Genomic DNA, 24,840 nt, shown 5'->3' with positions numbered 1-24,840 from the left:
GAAATAAGCACTGCAGAGCAGCGGCCTTACCCTGCCCACGAGCACAGGGTCAGGCCCGGTGTACTCCTCGATCACGAAGAACTGGTTCCAGACCCAGCCTCGCTTGGAACGCTGCAGTACCTGCCCCTCCTTGCCCTTCTCATGGTGCCCGTGGAACGAGGGTCGCAGGTGGCCCCGCCGCTCGGTAGTGAGGGCCTGGCTGTGGCACAGCACGCCCAGGCACACCAGGGCGGCTTGTAAACAGTAGTGCTCCTTCATTTTTGGTTACGTGGTAGGCACAGGAGAATGCGGCTGTCGCCCCTCTCAGCAACCCCGTGGCGGGCCTGGCCGATGGCGGCCTCCCGGACGTGTCACGCAGACCTCTCTTGGAATGGAATGTCTCTGCTCACTGAGTACATCACGTCAGGGCTGCCCACTTCCCCAGTAGGCTTCTGCGGGAAGAGAGAAAGGTCAGATTAGCCGCAGGCTACGTCCCCAATTCATTTCAACCCCATTCCATCAAAGAGTGGACCACACCTGGGAGAGCGGGGGGCGGGCTGAGCAAGAAATTGTCCCTGCTTTCGCAACTTCAGGTGTCGCCGGTGGGATAAACTCTTACACAAAGATGACCCTCAAGGTCTATATGAGGATAAATGTGTGCGCTTTGTGTGCTGTGGAATTCAGCTCCAAGGTTTCAGTGTCCGCTTTACCCCTGACTGACTCCCTCACTAGGGGTTTGGGGTAAGATGACAGCTCCTTGAGCTCAGCTTGCTCCTTTACGAAATGGTGATGCTAATCGTGCTCTCTGAAATGTCGACACAGGGATTAAATGATGAATGCCTCTAAATCCCTTAGTACAGTGTCTTGTACACAGCAAGTTCTCCATATTTATCGGTTATCGTTATTGATCATACTTGTACTAGGGTACGTTTCCATCCCTAGAGGAACTTAGGGCATTACGGGCATCCAGGAGAAGAACATCTAACTGATGGGGATTAAGGGAGGACAGGGAAGAGAGTGGGGACAGTTATGGGAGATTCCCTGAATGTGGGATGGCTGTGCTGCAGCCTAAAGTCAGAGTTACTGTGATTAGAAGGGAGTGGATGGGATGACCATGCAGAGGGAACAGCATGCTCCAAAGTCCAGAGGTCCTCATAATGCACAGCACGTCCCATACTGGTCAGCATGACTGAATGGTGTAAGGAGGAGAAAAGCAGCAATGGACCCTGCCAGAGAAAAGAGGCTGGGATGGATCCCAAGAAAACACTTATGCTCACTAAGACACTTGTCAGTGAAATAACAGACCAAGTCCTCCTGGTGGATCAGTGAATGCTATGCTGTGACTTAACAAATAATCCCATTGGCTCTTGTTTGATCAAAGGCCCACCCAAGAGCCTGAAGATAGCTCCTTAACTTGGCAGTCTTAAAACAGAAACTTTACAAGCTTTTTCCAGCCATGAAACGCAAAATAAAAGAGCATACCCCACCTACTGATCTAAAGGTCTTGTTCCTGGCTCCCAGCCATGGCTCACCTACTCATCAGTATAACGATGGGCCTTCCATGCGCCTTGTAGGTTTCTAACCTACAGTTACTCTGGTCTTTAATTTCTGCCTTGGGTTCCTGGACTTCTTTACTAAACTTAGTCTTGCTGCTGCTGGAAACTTAATTATCCCCTATGGAACTTCCCTTGCTTGTTCCCCTCTTCTGAATTGGTTAGCACCCTGCAATTTCTTCTGAACTATTATCCTTTTCTCTTGGTGTGCCATCCAGACTCCCACTGGAGGTCTAGCTCCCAGAACCTGGCAATCCCCATTACCATGCCTACTATCGATGGGAGACAGCTCAGAAGAGTGCTGGGCACAGAGCATAACATTCTGATACTGAGGATGACACTTCAATTCAGCACTGGTGAGTCTAAATGAAACTGGTGAGCTTCTTGAGCATTGTAGAAAACAAAATCATTTAATTCCTAGCTATCTAGTATGAATGTGGTGGTGGTGGGGGGAGGTGAACATAAAGGAAGGAGTATGAATCTTGGCATAGTGGAATGTACCTAGATTTAGAGATCGAGAGACCTGGGTTGGAACACTGCTTCTATATCTTATAATATAGGTGATGTTAGGCCCGCCAGTCAGGCATTCTGAGCCTCTAGGTAGGCTCTCATCTGAGCTACAGGGATGACAAGAATTGCTGCACTCATATAAGGCTGCATGGACGCAGTCTGAGTTTCTTCCTTTCTTCCTAGCGTGCCACAATTCAAGCCCTCAGTCTCACTCAGTAGAAGGAGGTGCTTTGGCCTTACAGATGGAGATGCCCAGAAAAGGCACTTTCTCTCAGAGAGGAACTGAGAAGTAAGAGTTACATGGGGATGCCAGAGCCATCTGGTCTTAGTAGTCTAGACTTGGTGAAATTCTAATCTGTTGGAGCAGAACATTTTTCCTTCTGATGGCCTTTGACTTCACCAACCCAACCCTTTCTACTTCCTTTGTTATATGGCAAAATGTGTCTAGGGAGGCCACAAATGTGCAGATAAGTTCAGGTGTCCGTCACTGCCCCCAGTACAGTCTTTGATGTTAGTCTCTTTTCAAGGAATAGGGAGTCCAATATTTGGTGTAGACAGACATCTCAGGGTATGGAAAAGACTGTGTAGAAGAGAGAGAGATTAAACAGATGGCATCGTCATTGAATGGCTTCATCCTCAGACTCAGGGATGCAATAATACATGAAACGCTGTTGCCTGCTATCCAAACTGATTGTGTGAAAAAAACACAGAGGGGGACCCCAGGAGGAGTCAGATCCTAAAATGAGTCAATGTGAAGCAGCAGGAAGATCCCTCGGCTTAAGTAAGGAAGCAAGATATATGGTCAGGAATCTGCCAATAGCTTGTCATGGGACCTCGTCATTTCTGTATTGGTACATTCTCTCCAAAATGAAGCCATTGGGTGACATGTCTACAAATGGCTCCCAGCTTCATATTGATGGTTGGAACGCCAGCGAGAGGCTGTTGGGGATTTCTTTTGATTCATACACCATCTCTTTACTAAACTGGATGATCTTTATGATTGGGATTATATGTTACACACGATTATAGGTCCAATGCTGAGCTTTTGAAAGCAAGCCATCAGTAAAAGTTGAATATATTATTTGAACCCCATACTTCAAGTGCAAACTTGATACTGCCACCAAAGAATCTCAAGAAGAAGAAACAGCAAAGACCATATGGTGTGACAAGATCCCTGCCCATTTTACACCATGCCAAGTATTAAGTGTTCATTCACATGGTGATAAATTATTCTTGCATATAAACTGTGAAGTGTATTTGAAAGAAAGGGTTTAATTAAAGTTCATATTTCTGCACCTCTTTCTTCTGGCTGCCATTTTGCTGTAAAGCACAATTATTTCTGACACCAGAAGTGTTAAAACTAGATGACAACTTTTTTCCCTTGATAAAAAAATTCTAGCTTGATACTAATGAATTTAAGAGTTTCCATGACCCAAAAAACAATGAAAGCATTACTGAAAAGATGAAATTATCTATTCTCTTTTCTTGGAAAAAGAAAAACCAACTTGCTTTTAAAAGGAACTCACTGGACCCATTATTTGAAAGTATTTATACAACTACATGTAATATGTAATGTTACTTTAATGATTAGCCTCAGGTATGTATAAGATGAATTTCAAGACATAATTTTAAAAAATTACTTTCAGAATGAAAATTCACTTAGCAAAAGCTTTTTCTAACTACTCTTCTAATAACTTTACAAATAATAATTCAGCTATTTATTTCTATAACAAACATGAATAGGTACTATCAATATTCTTATTATAAAGGTTGAGGAAGCTGGGGCCCAGATAAACGAAGCAATTTGTGCAAGGCTATGCTTCTGGGAAATCGCAGAGCTGAAATTTGAACCCCTGCCATCTGGCTCTGGTGTCTGTGTTCTTAATCAGTGAACAATACCAACTCCTTCCATTTGTTTCTGCCTGAGTTCATAGGAAATGGTACGGTTACTACGATATGGGTATTGTAACCTAGAAGGCACCTGAAGTAAACCAACATTAGAACTTGGTATATAATAGTATGACTGGTAAAAATAGTAATAATAGTTAATATTCACCCATGGTTATGATCTGCCTAATACTCTTCTAAATGCTTTCCATGAGGTGAGTCATCCAATTTTCACAATAACCCTACACAAGTAGTATTATTGCTATTCCTATTTTATAGGTAAGCAGTCTGAGGCATAGCGAGATTAAATAACTCGTCCATGGTTACAGACCCAGCAAGTGGAAGATCTGGGACATGAACCCTAGATATTTGGCTCCAAGACCTCTATCCTCCTCCCCTGGAGTGCTGTGCCATATTGCCTTTCTAAGAGAAGACTGTAGAGCTAATATAGACACACATCCTGACACACATGTAACAGTCTTAAAATGATAGCGAGTTAAGTTTTAGTGGCACTGGTGGTGACTAAAATACTAAAAACCAAACCAGAAAAAGGATAAAACACATTTTATAGCAGAGACCGAAGGGAAGATGAACAGGAAGTGATTACATCAGTCCATCAACAGCACAGTACAACCAGGCCTTTAAACAACACATGACACAAAAGTTAATCTTCGCTTTTTATTTTTAAACGCCCTGCTTCAGAATTTCTAAATGTATATGTTTCAAAAATGTGTTCAGAAAGATTCTTTTTCTTTTTTTTTTAAAGAAATGTTTCTAAAATCTAGAGATCTGATTGATGTATTCAACAGTAAAGAGTTTGCAGGGAGCACACATGAAAATTAATAGGAGGCAGCCCTCCTATGAAGACCTTGACATTGGTCATAATTAGAGAAATATATCAATGTTCTAATTGGTTTCAATAAAAACCCCCGAGGCAACTCTCAAACAATCCTTCCATTAAAGCACTTTCTAGCGGTATGCCAGGATGTCTAAGCGTTGGGGTTCCACTAAAACATATAGGCGGACTTTATTTTACAGTGGGAGCATATTGCTTGGAAGGAAAAATAAATGTTGTTGAAAGTCACAGGAGTAATAACATGACAGGAAAATGGATTTGCAAAACCACCAGCTCTAAGTGGAAGGCTCGCCCCTCTATCTTGAGAGCAGATAGCCCGTCATAAGCTATTGCGCCTTGAGCATAAAACCCTCTTGCTGTGCCTGCTTTTGTCTCCGTAAAAGAAAATGACATATACGGGTGTTTAAGTATATTTGGACTCCTGCTGGAAATTGTTATCGGGTAGAGAAAGAAAGAGGAAAGCGCTTAGCAGAAAGCAAGTGGCTTTGGTTTTTCAGCTTTCTCCTCCCCACAGAGCTGGAAGGATCAGACAGACTGACCTGTTCTTTTCATTTCCAGGGAGCTAATTTACAGTTAAAGACAGGTTATCATTACATTAAGAATATTATCGAGGCCCGCACCAGAACTCGAAACTCCACATTCTGCATGCGCAGTGTCCCCTTGTGGGGGAGCTTGGGGGCTCTGCTCTCCACTTCAACAAACACAGCTTTGTAACCAATCGGATTCTATTATGCAAATTAATTCAAGCATATTTTATTCCCCGTTCAGATCTCATCACTCAGCACTGAGCTGGTCTCTAGTTTCAAATCAAATCACAGGAATTATGCCATGTCTGTGGAAATCACAGAGAATGGGGAGAGGAAGTATTATAAGAACTTTGAATCATATTTCTTCTTCCCTGATTTCTACACTTTGGAGCAAAGCATAAGCTTGGAGTAATAATCACTTCTGCTCAGGTGCAAAACACACAGGGCAAGACTGCAAAAGGGTCTTGTTGTTCCAGCTCTGATACTAAATTCAAATGTCAAAGTATGTGGCCAATAGGACCCCTTATCAGTGACCATAACGTTCTCTAGGGTGAGTGGAAATTTTAAAACTGCTGCAATGTAAGTCTGATTCTCTTCTTCTAGAGAAATAGAGAACCACGTGAGTGTCAGCTTTGAAAGTGAAAAAGATCATTCACTGCCTCCTGTTGGGCAGACCTGTGTCCAAATCCTGGTCCTGTCACTTACAGGCTACATGACCTTAGGTATTGATGGTAGAGATTATCCTTGACCCAGTGCTTGATCTTTCTAGTGGTGGGCAGTATATTTAGGGCTTGGTACTTATTATTTAATTGTATCTTTACCACAACTTCTATGTAAATATCACCCAGATTTTATCTACAAGGAAAGTGAGGCTCAGAATGGTTGAGTAAATCACCCAAGGGTACATCCTAAATCACTAGCAAGGCTGCTATTCAAATTCAAGTTTATGTGACAACAGAACCCATGATTTTGCTTTACCGGACTCCCAAACTCTGGGAACCCATGTTCCCCTCATCTTCAATATAAGGAGAGGGCATGATCCATCTTCGAGGATCATCTCAGCTGCAAAATTGTATTCGATATTGAAAATAATCTTTGTTAGATATGAATTTCATTTATTTTTCAAGTATGTAAAATCAGCCTCTATGTTTTCAGGCTCTCATGGCCACAAAGTGTCACTGGAATCCAACTCAGTTCCCAGGCCCCAAACATGTAGAATCATTCCATGATTATTTATTTATCTCTTCAAATAATTAATAAGATGATTAAATACAACGTGTGCAATGAAGAAGTTATTTTTTTGTGCTCTACTCAATCCTTAAGACAGTCTTTTTCTCACTGTAATATTTTAAAATGTTAATCATTAGGATGAATAAAATATATCAACACATACAGGAAATAATGTCAGCTGTGTCATCTCAGACTGTGAATAAACACTGTATATGAATCGTGAAAAGAGAAAGATTTATTTTCTTTCTTTTTTTTTTTTTTGCATGATCTAAAACACCTGAGGGAAAATTAGGCCACAAATGGCAATGATAAACAGATGCTCAACATGATGGAACTTCATTTGTGGTATCAGAGGCCTGTATGTAAATTTCCCTTTGTCTCAGAGCAGTAAATATCTGTAAAGCTCACTGCATTTGCAGTTCCTTCATTCAGCAATAACTTTACACAGTGCCAGACCTGGGTTGGACCCCAGGGATACACAGACTGCTGTGTATCTCTGTTCTGTACGGAGACTGTATGTACTCCAACAACGGTGAGACAGTCTTCTAAGCAGATGAATAATGGGATAATGGGATCGGGGCAAGCGGGACTTAGGTACACAGCACCGAGGAAATGGGGAACACATCTCTGCAGATTGAATGTGTACCGTATCACTCCAGTCCTCTGGTCCTTGCCCACTCCTGCTTCTTCCATGTAAACACCTATCATCTCTGCAATCTCCACCATGTGAAGCTTCCATTCTCATCCTGAACCACGGCTGATTGAACTGCATCTAGTTCAGCAATAACCAAACCTTAAATTGATCAGTGATTGTTTTAAACTGTGTCATCTGGCTCATAAGGACAAGCTGAGCGCAGAAGATCCACTTGGGAACTTGAATGAAAGGAAACAGGAAGCGTGTTTCCGTGAGAGGGGTAACTGAAACAGGAAGGTGATGGGCTGCCTGGGGGATGGAGTAGTCATCCTCCATGGCCAAAGATTTGGTGAAATCAAGGTTATGAGCAAGCAAGTTAGTAACCAAACAGAAACAAACATCGCCTCTGTCCCCAAGCCAGGTAAACAGCACGACATGTGGCCTGGTTCTCTGAAAATCTTGGCAATGAAGGACTGCCCTCCACCTGCTGTCTCCATGGGGCCCACCATACTGATCTCCTGCTTCTCAGTTTCCATACATCAAATGACAATAGGTCTCCTAGAAGTGAGCCAACTTGAATGCTTTCTTTTACCCTCAAGACAGCAAACCTAGTAAACCACAATAATCAATCGGAAAATGTTTGGTGGTTCTTCTGATAAAGGATGAAGTACTCTAGCTGTGGAGGTCATTTGTTCATACATAGAAAATGCCTTCTTCATTTCTGAATATCCAAGAAACACTGGAGCCATAGGGAAACGTTCACAACAAAAGTCAAAACACCTGTGTTCTAGCAAAGATTCTGTCATTGAACAGTTATGTAACCTTAGAAAAAAAATCTTCTTCCTGAGACTTTCACCTTCCCATAAAATGGGAAGCTAACAATAGCCTATCAAGCCTATCAAGGTCTTTCGTGTCTACCGGAGCCTGTGAGCCTGAGCCTGTGCTGTGCTGAGACAGAGCAACCTTCCCTAGAGGGAGGCTGCACCTAATTTAAAAAGTCAGGTCCTGGGGTGCCTGGGTGGCTCAGTGGGTTAAAGCCTCTGCCTTCAGCTTGGGTCATGATCCCAGGGTCCTGGGGTCGAGCCCCGAATGGAGAGCCTGCTTCCTCTTCTCTCTCTGCCTGCCTCTCTGCCTACTTGTGATTTCTCTCTGTCAAATGAATAAAATATTTAAAAAAAAAAGTCTGGGTCCTAGCTGGCAGGACTGCTCCACGCACACCAGGAGGCTACACTTTCATGAGATATAACGGCAGTGATGTTCTCTGGGACTAGGCAATGCAGACCCCTGTCAATGTGACAGGCTTTGATCCCAACTTTAGAAATCAGAACTCACCCAATGGGCAATGGGAATCCACTAAAAACTCTGATCTAGAAATTGATGGAATCCAAACTGTCGAAGGTATACAGGAGAAAGTAGCATGAGAACTGGGAGTTCTGACGCAATTGTTAACAGCATGGGCTCAAAAGTCAGAGGGATTAGAGCGTTAGAGCTCAAGAGCTAGGGCTTATTCCTTAGGTGTATGACTCGTCCTCCAAGAATCTCCATGCCGCCATGTTGAAAATGTGAGAACAAGAGAAGCACTCTCAGAGGGAGAGTTAAAATGAAAGGAGATGATGCATGGAGAGACTCTTGTATGGACTTGACATGGTCTGGCACACTGCAGGTGATCAAGAGGATAAATGAGGAGTTCTGTTCCTTCAACAAGAATACATAAATATGTACTATAAGCCCTGGATACAGGGATATGACATACCATACACATACCACCTGCAATAACGTGCAAGCCTAATGGAAGGCTCTGAGAGGCTGTCCATCAGGAGGAGTTAAACAAAATAATACTTAGAACAGGAATTGTTACATACGACACGAGTAAATGAGGGAAATGAGATAAAGCAGACCAGTATTTTCCAATAGAAATATAATGGGAGTTGCATGTATAATTCTATCTAGATGCCACATTTTAAAAAAAATTATTTATTTGACAGACAGAGATCACAAGTAGGCAGAGAGGCAGGCAGAGAGAGAGGAGGAAGCAGGCTCCCCGCTGAGCAGAGAGCCCAATGCGGGGCTCGATCCCAGGACCCTGAGATCATGACCCGAGCCAAATCTAGATGCCACATTTTTAAAAGTTTTAAAGAATGGGTACATTTATTTTAACAGTATTTTTTATTTAATTCAGTATGCCCCTAATAGTATCAGTTTAATATGTAATAAATATATGGATTATGGAGATATTGCACATACACACACAAACACACACACACACACACCAGTTTTTTTTTGTTTGTTTGTTTTTGTTTTTGTTTTTGTTTGGTCCTAAGACCTCGAAACCCAGTGCGTATTTTAAACTTACAGCACATCTCTGTTTGGACTAGCCACATTTCGAAAGCTTGATAGCCTTACATGGCTACTGGCTACCATTTAGGACAGCACAGTAGAGGATTCTAGCATATCTGGAGAGAAGGGGATGTAATCAACAGAGACTTCCTGGATTCATTGCAGCCACTCAGGGAGAGAGACAACATGGCTCTAAATAGGAAATATAAGCCTCTGGTAGAGGTAAAGGTGCCCTTCTGGAAACTATGTACATGTGTAGGGCCTAGGGAAGTGGACAACCCAAGAAGGGCAGAGCGTGAGGCCATAGTCTGAAGATGGCACTGCTGCTCCTGGCCTCAGGAGGAGAGGAGCTGGTTTGGGGATAAAGCACATGCCTTTGGTTTTAAGTGGGTTAAAGCTTGTGAAGCCAATGGACGGAGGCTCCAATGAAAAGTGTCAGGGTAGAGCTAAGTTTCTGAGTTCTTCCAAGAGTAGGTATTATCTGTGTTACCATTTCTGTTTCCAGTTTGGGCATTCTGCTGTATTATTCATGGCTAGAGTCTCAGAACTACATGAAACCCTCCCTTAGACCTTCCTCTCTTGTTCTTTCTTCAGTGGACAAATAGGGAAAGAGATACAGAAATGACAAGCAACTTGTGCAAAATAGAAAAAAAAATAACCAAAACAAAGTGCACAAAACCTAAAGCCCTCACTCTGTAGAGGAAACATGAAAGAGAAAGCATGGAGCAGAAGATAATTTATACAGCATCTACCCTGCCCTCTTGCTCCCCAAACCCAGAGTAAAAGCAGTCCTCCCTTGCCAACGACTTCTGTGTAAACAACCGTCCATATTCTATAAGGGAAAAGGCATTCATAAATAAGGACCTGGGAGCTCTCTTTAAGGACTGTCAGTGGAGAACGGGAAGAAGGAAAACAATCTGCATATTATTGCCAGAATCTGCAAGGAACCACTTTCCACAAAGAATTTTTTTTTTTTTTAAGTATAAACAAGAAGAGGAGGAATTATCCCATGGTGGTCTTAATAACTGACAAGGGCTTGATGTGGTTTTTCTGAAATAATTACTAAAACTAAAATAAGGGGAGAGAGTGCCTCAAATCACCACTACCGAGACTTCAGAATTCTGCGACCTCCAGCCTGTGACCCCAGTCCATGGTGGTCCACATGCATCCGACCAGGGTAATCAGCCTCCGAACAGAAGTGAGGAATGCAGAAAGTCAAGCTGCTTTCAATTACTGGAAGCTTGACTCTTACCAGAGTGTGGGTGGGCTTCTAAAGGTCTCTTTCTAACATACCTCCCCAAACCCATGTTATCATGCTAAGAGTAGACTAAACTGCCACATTTATTTATTTATTTATTTATGTTGGGGGGCATCTTTACATATGCCACGGATTTTCTTACCTCCCTTTATTTTTAGAAAGCAGACACCAACAATAGCCTCATAATGATCTCATTGTAGTTTCAAATAATCCAATCTTTGAAGCCCGATTCTGTCTTTTCAGATGTATTAATGTCATTTATCAAAAGTAATGGGATTTTTAAAAAAGTTGAGCATAAAAGAAAAGTAATGGGATACAGCAAACCAGTCAAGTGCCTTGTACATGTGCAGAGCATTTTCTGAAGCATATGCTGAACACTTTCAGGCAGACAGGACTTTCAAAGGCAACGTTAAGTGTCTTTTGTGGGTCTCAGATAATATGGTTCACTTAATTAGATTTTCCATAATCCCAGGTTAATCCTATTGTGAATTACAGACGTGAGTTTTGACTTGCCTGGCAGAAACATCTACTACTATAAATGCATTTCTGGAAAAAAATATGTATCTTATTTATAATTCATTACCAAAATCATTACCATAGAGAGTGCCTCTTCTCCCTTGCCCAGGTAGAAGTGACCATTTCCACTCCTTGGGATGATATTGGCCTTTTAAGAAATTTAATAAGGGCACTTCTAATATCTTTTGTTCTTGATTATGCTTTCCTCTTCCCTAAGATATATGAAGTTCTCTAAGATTTGGAACATACCTGACTCCTCAGCACGGAGTATAATTATGCATATAGCTGATAGGGCCGCAGCCCTTTATGAAGCTTAACATTTAGACCAGTGTCCCTAGAACTTGACTGCATAGTAGATGTAGTGGGGAGTCTTAAAAATCCCATAGCCAGGCCTTATTTAACACCAAGCAAAATAACTGAAAACCAGGAATCGCCATTTTTGAAATTCCTTAGGTGGTTGTGGTATACATTTAAGGTGAGAACCACTGGTCTAGAGCGACACTATCCAGAATGGTGGCAACCTAGACATATGGTTTTTTAAAATTTAAATTAATTTAAATGAAATAAAATTAAAAATTTACTGCCTCAATATACTAGCCCCATGTCAAGGGTTCCGTGGTCATTTCTCTCATAGAAAAGAGTTCTATTAGTCTGTGTTGGTCTTAGTCTCTAAAACATCGTCACCTGGTATGATGAGCGAATGAAGGTATACAAAGAACACTGCACTAGGCATTCCTAGGTCAGTCACAAACTCACTGTGCAATGTCCCGTGGTCTAGAATTCTGTTTTCCTATGGGTAAAACCAAGGGCTGGATAGGATGGATGACTCTTCAAAGACAACCAGCAGAATGCCCCCCAAATTAAGAGGAAATGGGCTGCAAGAGGCAGGGCCAGCTGAACTTCCTGGCCCCATATCCCCCAGCAAACAGAAGCCCAGCCGAATTAAGCAAAATGTGTCCTAGAAAAGCAGTTCAGCTGCATTCAAAAAAACAAAGGAAGAAAAGAAACCACTTCTGAGACCTTGATACCTAACAGACTCACTGTTTCAGCCCATGAGCGGGTTAGGAAATTCCTGCTTCAGCGCCCATGATCTCCTGGGTTGGGGGGGGGCGACGGTGTGCAGCTCAGGGAACCGTGGGGCCACTGACAACGGACAACTCACTTCACCTCCCTGAGTCTGTTTTCTCTTATGACAAAAATAGTAGAAAGATGCCTGACCTCGCTGGCTCCCAAGTTAATGGAAGGGTGGAAAGAGATAATAGGTAGGGAAGCTCTTTGTAAAAACATAACATCCACTGCCCTGGTGAGGAGGGAGACGATGAAACGCCGACAGGAGCGGCAACTTCCATTTCTTTGGGTCATTTTTCAAGCTCGGCTTTTAGACTTTAGTAATGTAGTTGTAGATAAACGCAAATGACCTCTTAACGTTCCAGGAAGGAAATGCGATTACATCCCTTTTCTCTGATGGGGATACAAGCTGTCAGATGCTGCAAATGGGTTCCTTTCTTGCACCTGGGTACCCTCTCTGTTGGCTTCTGGACCCACAAGGATTCTGTGATGCTGACTTGTGAGGATGTGGATCCCGGATGTAGCTCCTCAGATGAGGGACGGTGTGTGTGGTGGCGAGAGGAGGGACGGCCGATTCAACAAGAAAAGCTGTGAAAATAGACTAGAGTCCCAGACCCTGTAGGGATCCAGGCCAGAAAGCCCTCTGCAGATACAGGGTCTTTCAATAATCTGGAATAGGGGACAGGAATGGAACAGTATGGGAAGTGTGGCCAGAGCTGCCAGGAACGGGTCACATGAGACGGCTTGGGCTTTCCTGGCTGGAGAAGTTCCAGGAGGCCATCCTGGCAAAGCACCCATTCTCCTCTTAGCCTCTGCTTGTTGGGGAAGGGCATACCTGAACGCCTAGTGTGTGGCAGGCACGGTGCCAAGTGCTTCCCATGCTTTCTTTATGGTCTGTTCCCCCGCCCCCCACCAGCATCCTCTGGAGTTTTGTGTCATCGTGTCCATTGTCCAGATAAGGAAACAATGGCCGGGGGGGGGGGGGCACTTCACTTTCAGAACACTCACTTTAGTTCCTATGACCAGTTCACCCCTAAAAGGGGGCTTGAAGCCATATATAGTCCATTTGGAAGGCCCTGCCTATCTGCCTTTATGTTGAACTTCTCTGTAATTTTCCTATGGAGGTCTTAATTTTTTTTTACATTTTTTTTTTATTTTTAAAATTTTTGGTGGGAGAGTGTGGATAGTCAGAACTCAGCTAGATTTTATTCCACACAGCAACCATTTAAAAAATATTTGTGGAGCCTAGGATTTTCTGCAGTACTTAAATGCTGTGAATTTAGTGAAACATGTTCTTTGCCCACAAGAAACACATAAGTACTGGGAGTTTTAGGAAGTGGGTGTTTCACTGAAGGTTCAACCATCACCAGCTCCTCTGATGTTTCCTTCGAGGATTTGCCTTCACCCCGATGCTCCCCAGCCTTGCCACACTCTTCCAAATAGTCCTCGAATGAATGAAGCATGATTTTCAAACGTTTCCCTCATAATGTTTTCCACAAGAGAACAAAATTTTCCTCTGCATCCTTCACTGCCTCAGCTTCCAAAGGAGGTGCTAATGATTAATAAAAAGCAAATGGTGCAGGGAACCGTGGGAAGGCAGCCAGACAATAAATATCTTCTAACAAAGGAGCCAGATCAACATGAGGTAGCTCTGTGAGATCTCATGAGCTAATGGTTATTGGAAAGAGTGGGTATGTCGCTCAGGGAAGGAGGAGTTACACGGTGGCAGAGACAAGTCCCACACATCAATATTTCATCCGAGGGCATGAAAGTGAGGCCCGGAACTGCTCTGTGACAGGAAGAGTGGCTGTCCCCCAACCACGACACACGCCGCTGGTCCATTCAGGACCTGCACTGCGAAGGAGACTCAATCCTGTTTTCAGTCCTGTTTTCAACAGGAAAGGAGGTGACACTAGCTTGTCTTTGTTCATTTGTATGTTTATAGAATTACATAAACAAGCAAAGTAATATAAAACTTTAATCGGTTTATAGAGCACCAGTGTGATTCAGTCGTAATGGACCTTTCCCCAGGCCAGCTCGTCTCCATAAGGAGAAGAATGTGCAGCCAGGGATAAGTTTTGCCATTGCTCTCAGTCATCTTACATGGATCAGCTAAGCACCTCTTCCCAAAAGGATTTTACTGGAAGGGCAAATTCGCAATCCGTGGTACCATTGGAGAAAGCGCTCTCTAGATTCGCTCAGTAAGGGAAAGGCCTTTAGATCACAACTGCCTCATTTAACAAAGGAGCAGATGAACAAGGAATAATAAAGCAATTGCTCCATCATGAACTTTGCCATCAAGGACTTATTACCTTTTTGGCAAGACATCCGTGATGGAAATGCCCACTCTTGCATCTCAAGGATTACGGCCCATGAGGCCTCAGAAATATGGCTTGGTCTCCTGGATCAGAACCTGTTCCTGCTTCTTAATACAACCATGATATTGGGTATCCCAGTCATGGGCCCTGTGCACCCCCAAGGTCTTAGTTCGAATCCTCCATCTGTACCACACGTAGGCATTTTTGGATCTAAAATCCAGCAATCTAATCAAGCCTAGCCAGCAATCACAAGGAAGGGGTAAGAGAGAGATTCCAAATTTGAGCATTAGCTGATCTGACAAATGGACACACTCAGAAAATAACTAACAGATGCAGATTCAGTTAGCTCGTTAAAATCAATGATAACTATAAACATGAAGAGGTGTCAAGATACACTCAGAATGGCGTGGCCACTTCATAAAGGAGAACAGATCTAGATCTGGATAGAAGATGGGTAGATTTCTGCACAATAGAAATGGGAGGAAAGTACCATAGCTTCCACCCCAACCCTCCTCTGAAGCCAACTTTATATCTCATTTTGTACGACATTCTCCATCTCATCTTCCCCAAGATTTTGCTGAGAATCCCAACTGGACTGCCAAGGGTTCTGAGGTTCCACCAAAACCATGCCAGAATTTTCTCCCTGGGGTCTGCTCCTGACTCTAGCATGTTTACCTCCTGCTTGAGGTCCCACTTCTCTCTGGACAGAGGAGACCGTAAATGATCTTGCCTCCTGCCTATATCTAAGTTATCTCTGTCAGTGACTGTGCTCCTTCTCCAGATGGACGCACTTTGCACCAACCCAGATCAAGGACTCTTAATAGTTTCTACTGCTTTGGAGCTGTTCTAGCTACACAACCTCCAACACACTCCCACATGCTTATGCCGCACCTCCCTTCCCTTCCTCACTTCACAACGAAGATATTCCAACAGAACTTAGGGCGGACTCTTGGTAAGGTGCCGCCAAATCCTGCTTTGTCCTGTTCGGAGGGAACTGAGTGAAACTTTGGTTGATATATAATCTACATCCTTTTCTTACGTCAGTCTTTTCCTAGTTTATACATGGGCTCCAACAGATGCCCAACCTTCAGGGCCTGGGTCAACATGAAGATCTTATGGCTGAGAAGCAAAGGTTTAAGTGGTAAGCAAGGTTGTATCATGGTGACTGTGTTCCCCCACAAAAAACAGAATGACTTTTCAAACTAAAAATTGATGCTACCATAAAGTAAGCAAAGTAGAGGGTTTGGGGCAGGAGAAGGGGATAGAGGCATTGCTTTGGGAAAATTCAAAGTGAAACACCAATAGGACCCAAATCAAAAGCTGGGAAAAAAGTGTTTCTGGAGTCATAAGAAAAAAAAAAGACCAAAAAACAAAAAACCCCAAACAACAACAACACAAAGACATTTCATTAGGAATATTTAAGAGAAGCAAAGCCTTCTTCAAATAATTACAAATCACAAACTTGGTACAGATATTGAAATGTGTGCATAAAAAGACATTTTTTTCCCTGCAAAATGTAATAAAGATGTGATTCCCCCCCCCCCCCCCAGTGAAGCCGTTTTGGAAAAGAAAATCACAAGAAAAAGGAGAAATTCAGATTATAGTAGAATAGTGAAAATTATTTCACTTATACCTGGCTAAAGAAAGTTCCATCAGTTCCCTAGTTGTATGGGGAATTGAAAGTTTATATTGAAGATAAGTGGACATCATGAATGCTAGCTAATGGATACTTTACATTGTGTGCCTTTATACCATCGTGTGGCTTTGAATCTCCTCCAAACAGGTCCTTGGTCACTTTCTTGATATCCTATACAGCAAAAAATCCCTGCATTTTTAAGAGAGAACCTAGCCTTCCTGGGAACTTACCAGGCATTTACAGTCAGGCTTGTGGTGCAATGAAGTGACAAGAAGACTTTGCAAGTTCCCTGTCTTCATATGGCTCGTTTCTCTTGGGTTGTACCCCATGTTGAACCAATGCTTGCTTTGCTGAGATGAGATGGATTTTTAGGAATAGTCATCTCAAGCTTGCAAAAAGCCCTTTGCACTAAAGTAGAACAATTTCCACTCCTAATCATATGACTTAGGACTGAATACTCATTTGAGACTCAGAAAGTCTGTGCGTTTCAAACCCTATCATTCCCACAATGTCAAGTCTATTAAATCATAATGGCCACGTCATTTACTTTTGTGGGACCCAGAGGTGCCAGATCTAACAAATAAAAATACAGGACACCCAATTAAATTTGCATCTCAGATAAACAGCACTCATTCTCAGTAAAATCATGTTCCATAGAATTTGGAGGGACACACTTATACTAAAATGATTATTTTTTTAAAAATCTGAAATCCACATTTAACTGGAAGTCACAGGTTTGTCTGATAAAGTGGAAAGTCATTTGTAAAAATTAAAAACTGGATGAGGCAAGCCAATCTCCAAGCCTCAAGTCATTTTTTTCTAAAATCCCAGAATCTTCTCCAAATATCTTCTATGTGAACTCAAAATGCTCTTGCCTCGTCCTTAGGAAAACATCATCATTGGGCAGAAGAGATCACATTTGGGGAAATGTTGACAGTTTGGAAACTCTTAAATCAGTATAACAGGTCAGAGAGAACCAAGGAAGGATCTTTGATTTCCCTGGAGAAGATGGAATACGCCCTTGGATATTGACGGATGACCTACTGTCTAAAAGGCCTAGGGATGAGAGGATTATCTGTAGTACTAATTGATCAAGGAATTAGGAATAATGTTCTCTTTCATCCTGAGTTGACACTAGTTCTCAGAAAACAACCAATCCCCGAATATTGGGGTCAGGATCATTTATATTAGGAGCACGTACCACAGAGGCAGCTTTCAAGAATGCAACTCTTATGGATGTTTGTTCACATGCACGCAAAAAAAAAAAAAAAGGTGGTTTAAATGCATCCACCAAACACACCCAGAGCATGAGGTGGGAAGCCGATACTGAGCCAAGAAGAGGCAATGGCAGGAAGACCCCGCCACGGTGCTCACGACTCCCGGAGAGTCACGGTGGGTGGCAGGCTGGGAGGCAGCCCAGAAAATAGTAAACATGTCATGAAAAGGTGCTTTGATGTGGGTATGAGTTGCTGAAAGAGCTCAGTGGAGACTCACATAAAACAGGGTCCAGGGACGTGGACACTCGGGGAAGACCAGATGTACTTGATAAACCTAAATGAAGCTGTGAAGGGATGTGTAAGAACCGATGAGATGTGCCCAGTGTAAGAACAGCAACCGAGCCAATGGGAGCGACAGTAGCCAGCCTCTCAGACAAGAAATCAGAGTCTGTGTTCATGTAACAACAGGAATTTGAGACAGTAAAAATGCAGAAGCTGCTCAAGAAAGGGGAAATGGTGGGGCAGGACATGTAGGCCGGCTTCCTTGTGTAGACCGCATCTACACACATAACAAACAGCACTTACATAATAATGAATAATAACGTCCACTCTCCGGCCAGTGCTTGGATTCACACCTGCCCGGCTGCCTGCAAAGTCGGAAAGTCAGTAGTGACTCGGTTGCCACTCCGTGCAGAAATAGCCACATGTCCGCAGCTGTCCAAATGAGTGGCTATCTGCTTCAGTCATGCGTTCTCCAACAGGATGTGTGAAGCCTTAAACCGAGAAGCAGCCCAAGACTCAGGTTCAGAATGAGGGCGTGACTGCTGTGGGTGGGCGGCGGGGAGGGGGGGAGAACTTCCAAACAACAACCTGTGTCCCACTTTCAAGGGCCGGCGGGTGGGGGAGGGGCATGGAATAAAGAGGGTGGGGGAGGGGCAGGGAATAAAGAGAAAGGAAAAAACACTGTGTACCTATAACGTGAGAACGTGAACAAGAATGACACTCCCTACCATGGTCTCGTGTAATATCTCCTACTTGACGAATGCAACAAAATCAGAGAACTTAAGCCCTCATGTTCTGACATCAGATATAATGGCATAACCTAGATTTGACCCCAGCTATAGGAAATAAGCCCACGCACACGTGCCAAGCATTCTCCAGATCATCCCCAGCGACAACGGCGAAGGCAAAGTCGCTCCCGAGATAACCGAGGTGGTGTCTATGCAAAGAAGGAAATTAATTTCATTCTGATTTCCCCTGATCTGCACTGTATGTACCAAATCAGAGCCATCTTTGCAAAATTAAGGGCATTAGTTATCTCCCCATTCAGTCGGAGTGGCATTACACTTGCATGCAGACGTTCCCAGCTAAGCGGAGGAATATCAAGTTTTTACAAAATCATTCATCAAGAGGTGAGACCTAACCCTGATTAGCGTTTCAATAAGAAGCCTGAGACTAAATAGAGAATAAGTGCACGATCACAGTGGCAATTAGGCACCTTCTCGACAGCCACATTTTTCCTTAGACCAATCGAGTTCGAGCAAATGAGAAATTTTTTCCTTTCTCTCTCTTTTTTCCCCCTGATGGGAACTGCCTTAAAGAAGGGAAGAGGTGACAGCAAGCTTGTTAAAGAAAACGTTTGCCCATTAAGTGAGGCTTAATTAAACAGAGCACAGGCGAATCGTTCTTCCATCTAAGGCGTGGCGCACCCTGGTAAAATCACCCTGCTTGCGGCACTTGGTCTGGGAGGCCTAGGGTGACACCCACCAGTAAACGAGGAAAAAATAGAACAAACAAACAGTTTTAGACTTCAAGAAATCCCACGTCACTTTGCAAAGCAGTGGATGAATTAGAGATGTGCACATGCAAATAAAGTTAATCAAAGATGACTTTTGGTCTCTAATTACGCTGTCTTGAGATTTACTCAGAGTGATGAAGCTACCTTCTCTTGTCCCCTCAGAGGAGCCATTTGGAATTGCCGATAAGAGGTTTCGCCGCAGTACCAGAGGGGCTTGTGGTAGAAATTCTGCTGGAGAACATCGCCAAAGCTCCGTTACAATGGGGATCATGTGTGTGCCGCCCATCACCTTATCTTCAGCAGGTGCTGTGATATTGGGCACCTGGGAAGCAGAGCTGGGAAAGGATTATCATCGAATGATGTCTCCCCAAAAGATGCTGAAGTCCTAACTCCAGTCCCCGTGAAAGTGCCCTTATTTAGAAGCACGGTTTTTGCAAATGATGAAGTTAAGATGAAATCATTAGGCTGGGCTCTACGTCAGTCTCACTGGTGTCCTTACAAACAGGGGAATTTGGACATGGGGCGGGGGCACCATTTATAAACCAAGGAATGTCAGAGGATATCGGAAACTAGGAGGAATGCAGGACACAAATTCTCCCTCGCAGCTCTCAGAACAGGTCGACTCAGCCCACACCTTGATTTTGGACTTCTGGCCTCCAGAATTGTGATTCAGTAAATTTCGGTTGTTTAAGCCACCTAGTTTGTGGCCTTCTGTTCCTCTGGCAGCCCCAGGACACTAACATGGGTGGGGCAAGGCACAGTGCATTCTGAACTGGGTGATTTCTCCGTTCCTCTCTGACACCCTGCTTCCAGGACACTTGTCCCAGCAAGCTGGTCCCACTGGCGCCACCAGGAACACCTTGGCTCTTCCTCCTCTTGTGGCCTCATCTGAAAAACTGGTGGTACTAGTACAGCACACTCCTCCTTGCCTTGTGAGGATTCCATACATTTCTTGTGATGAGCTGGATACCGTGTGTGGTGAATAGCGAGTAGTCAATAAATACTACCCATTATTATTATCAGCTTCAAAATCTTGGCCTCTAGAACTGAATAGTGTCAAGGTCAATTTTACATTTCTCTGATTATCGCTGAAACAACGTGGACAGGGCTGTACCTGACTGTCCGAATGGAGTCGGCAGGTAACATAAGGTCCTTAGAGGCCAGACAGGCCCCGGAGCATTGGACGGACATGGCCTGGGTGTTCACACTGGCTTGAAGACACGGTCTTCCCTGGCCCCATGCACCCCCCCCCCCCACCACCACACAGATGGTTATCAAGAGCAGGCACTGGAATCTGCAGAGATCTGGCCCTGTTGGAGCTGACCTTGGTGGCCTGAAGGTCAGCAGGCAAGTAAGACACTGGGAGGTGGGCTGCTGAGCTGAGTGAGGTGGCAGTGATCTTAGGGAGCCTGTGGGGAGCCCAGCTGAGGGCAGAGACTCTAACCCTGATTAGCATTTCAACGAGGGGCCTAAGGGGCAAGAGAGAACATCTGTCCATCAGAGCAGCAAGGGGGCTACAATTAGGAAGTTTCCAGGTCCCCTGCACTAGGTAATACATCCAAGGCTTCGTGGTCAGTATCTTACTGACTGTTCAGCACAACGCAGTGAGGCAGGTATTAGTATCTCTATTTTACACAAGAGGGAAGTGAGCATCAGAAGACCTTTGGTAACTCAAGGCAAAGTCACAAAGGGCATCCGCTGCTGGTACCTGAGCCTGGTGAGACCAGAGCTCTTACAGCTAACCATGGTGCCCCACTGCCTGCTCGCACCTCTGCACTGTCCCTGCTAGAAAGTCACTCTCGGTGGGCGGTTACCAATATTTAAATCGGATTCAAGACCATATTGTCAAACCCATCTGCTGATAGTTTATAGCTATATACTTAAAAAGGCATAAATGCTTTTTGAATGCCAGTAGTATGCATCCTTAATTTTCTGCATTGTTTATGAATTGCCTGGAATAGAGCAATCACAATAATAATTCATACTTTATCGCCCTTTGTAATTTACAAAGGGCTTTCACAAACATTAGCTCATTTTACACATCAGCCCACAGAGGTAAGGGTTATTATTACCCTCATTTTATTGATGGGGAATGAAGGAATAAGTCATACTCTTTAATGCTCGGAGATGCTAGTACACCTGAAGGCTGCAGTCTTGAGAGGAGGGCTTAGCCTGAAAACCCTACCCCAGGAAAGGAAAAAAAAAAAAAATTCCCTGGTGGGGAACACAAGTTTCCAACGGAGAGTGGAAAGCTCCAAAATCAACCCCAATTCAGCCTCTGGTCAGATGCTTCGCCTTCAGAAGGACATAGCTGATTAACAGCAGCCCACGATAGGCGTAGCTCCCAGGTACTGTCTGCTTATTCTGTGCTCAGCACTGAGCCGAGCACTCTGCTCTGCTGGCTTTATTTAGCTAATCGGTAAACAGCCCAATGGGGTTAGAGATGAAGACACCAAGGCTGTGAGAAGTCACTCCCTCAAGGTCAAACAACTCGAGAGACCTGCTGACCATCCGGTCTCAGAGGTTTAACGTTTAATAATTTAATTTGAAGGTGTCCTGCCTCATGAGTACAACCTTTCTCTTGGAGGAAAAAAAAAAAAAAGCTATGGAGTTTTGTTTTGTTTTTTTCTCTGCTCCCAGAGCCTCTTGACTTTCACCGTGGCTCGCCCCAGGTTAGAAATGCAATGTGTACTTGATGCAAGGCTTGGCTTCTTTCCGCTTGGGACTCACGGAGGCGTTGGATCTATTACTGCACCTGCTTTTAAGTTACCTATGCTCCCCGCTCCGAGAAACTGTGGTTTGCAATTAATGAGATTTGATTCTGCTGCAAACACCTGAACCCCAGCATCCAAAACTCCTGATGGAGAAGCTTCTTAGTTCCAGGAGAACTTCAGCTCCAACTCATTTGAACCACAAGCCCACGTTTGGTGGCATCATCTCCTCACACCCACCTTGTCTCTGGGTGTATTTGACAAGCTTCCAATAGTCTCCCCAGACATACTCTTGCCATTACTAAAGTGATTCAAAACACAGGCAACCCCCCCACCCCCCGCCGCCTCCCCAAAACAGCTCCAGAGGCATCCTGGGTGAAGACAGTCAGAGTCACAGGTTGGGTTTGGCACCCGTGGAAGGTTAACTATGAAGGGAAAAGGGACCACTGGGATGCTTAGGTCTCACTCTGCGAACATCCATCATTCACCTCTGCCCAAAATAACTAGGAAAAGTTTGAATTTGAGATGGGAAGACGGGACCACAAAGAAGGCTGGACAGATGGTGATGCTTTTTGTAAAAATTTTGGGTGAAAGAGAAAACGCTGACACACAGTATGCCATGGCCTTAGCTTTCGGCCCATTGTGGGGCGGTGGGCGGGCTCAGGGGCTGCCCCGAGGCCTGCCACTTGGCCCATCCCGTGGAGAGCAGACCTGCTCGTTCAGGCGGAGGCAGGGCCTGCTGTGACAGCCTAGAAGCTCCGTTTTAGATGTGAAGTATTAATTCAATTTCCCTTTCCTCGTGCCACTTACCAGCTGTGAGGCATCAGGCAAATTATTCAATCTTTCTCGGGCTCTGTTTTCTCGTTTGAAAAATGGAGATAAAAATGCTCCCCTGCACAAGGCAAAGTGGTGGGATTAAATGACACGAAGACGTGCCGGCACACAGTAGGCGTCTTCCCTTTTCCACGTTTCTCCTCCTCAATCCTTGATCCGTGAACAACGTGACTTTGACATAGAAGAATTCAGCCCCCCGAATCCTGAGCTCAGACCCTCGCTTGTCTGCTGCTGCATTCATTACAGGATGCGGCCGGTGCCAGGCTCCCCGAAATGTCATGGCAGAGCCTAGCCTTGGCCAGGAGCACCCACAGTTAGGAACCTTCATCAAGGCTCACGGCTGGAGAGGGGGAGAGTTGTCTCCAAGGCTGCTATTTTGCAATGGGCTATTTTCCCTGAAAAGCCAGTAAATATAGCTTAACATCAACCAACTTGCCCTTTTATTTTTTCTTGGATTCACCTGTGCTCAATTATTGTCATTCATAGATCTTCAGTGGAAAAACCCCCAAGTCAGGCCTTTCGTCCTCACCTCAGTTTACAAATAAGGAAGCTGACACTTAGGAGGCTCGCCTCGGCCAAGCTAGCCCTGCTGCAGGACGTGCTCTGCCAACAAACCTGTCTCGGCAGACGGGCTTCCTTTCCGGACTCGTGAGTGGAAGCCTCCAGCCATTGCCAAACAGGGATACGGCTTCCACCAGAGAGAACTGTGGCATTTCCAACTGCGGTCATCCCCAGCTGGCTCCTGGAGGTGAGTAAGCCTATGGCAATATCACTACGTCTGATGAGGAGCATAAACATTTGTTGGGTTAGGAACCTGCGCTCGACATTTTACATGCATTATCTTATTTGATTTTTTCAACAGGCCCATGAGTAGGAATAATGTCCTTTCCCCAGAGATGTTCGTGTACTAGTTCTCAGTATTCGTGGGCCCAACTTGTATGGCAAAGAGGCCTCTGTGGTCAAATTAAGGGCCTGGAGATGGGCAGAGTAGCTTGGGCCCCACGTAATCACAGGGTCCTTCCACGACGGAGGCAGGAGGGACAGAGAAAGAGATGTGGTGAGAGAAGCAGAGGGTGGCGTGATGGGCTTCAAAGAGAGAGGAAGAAGCCATTAGTTAAGGGATGGATGCAGGAAGCCTTGAGACTCGGGAAAAAGATGAGAAATAAGATTCTCCCCTAGGACCTCCAGGAGGGAACCAGCCCTGTTGACATGATTTCAACCCATAGGACCCTGTCTGGACTTCTGATGTCCCAAACTCTCAGATAATAGAGTTGTATTGTTTTCAGCCACCAAGTCTGTGGTAGTCTGTTACAACAGCAATAGCCAATGGTAAATGCACCCATTTACCAGATGGGCAAGCTGAAGCATCCTGGGGTCACATCACCTGGCCAGAGTCACGGCTGCCAGCTCACGGGCCACAGAAACGATGCACACAGCGTGACTCCGTGGCTTGTGCTATCATGTGCTGGAGAAGGAGGGGGACCAGTGCAATGTCACAACTTAAAAATGCAAAGCCTTCCTCAACCCGGTGAGAGTCAAGAGAGTCACAGTCTCCTGTTGCATTAAAACAACAACAACAAAATCATGAGCATGAGAGAGTAGCTGTTTCATTCAAGGGCACAGGTAGAAGCAGAACTAAAATCCCAACCGGGCTGGCTGTCTCTTTCCTGACCCACACACTGTATTTCGTGGGGGCATTTGCACAGCTCGGCCCTTCTGCAAGGAGAAGCAAGGACCCTGCCCATGGGGGCCAGCAAGCCCGGAGGGGGAAGGCCTGCCTGTTGCCGCCTTAACTAGCTGGTCCCAGGGTCAGCTCAGCAGGAAGTCGGCTCTCCCCCATAAGACTGCAGGCACGCGCAGGCCAGAAAAATCTGGCTTTCACCTGGATTCCATCAATTGCTGAGAACCTCTGTTTACACGGCCCCACTCTTGGAAACACCTGGTTATTTGGAATTGTACAGACTCACACAT

General features: G+C 44.5%; 1 protein-coding gene across 1 annotated transcript in view; it reads right to left on the bottom strand.

Moving 5' to 3' along the window:
- CDH11 (cadherin 11) overlaps positions 1-24,840 on the bottom strand; it is a 148,303-nt gene that overhangs the window by 46,118 nt on the left and 77,345 nt on the right. The window contains exon 3 of the mRNA XM_082712175.1: positions 31-431. Coding sequence (XP_082568301.1) covers positions 31-258 — 228 coding nt within the window. The 5' untranslated portion in view covers positions 259-431. The remainder of the gene's footprint in view (positions 1-30; positions 432-24,840) is intronic.

The sequence above is a fragment of the Mustela nivalis genome (assembly GCF_964662115.1).
Source record: "Mustela nivalis genome assembly, chromosome: 18".
Classification (NCBI taxonomy): Eukaryota; Metazoa; Chordata; class Mammalia; order Carnivora; family Mustelidae; genus Mustela; species Mustela nivalis.
Note: the sequence above shows the minus strand (reverse complement) of the source record. Positions and strands in the feature narration are given on the sequence as shown.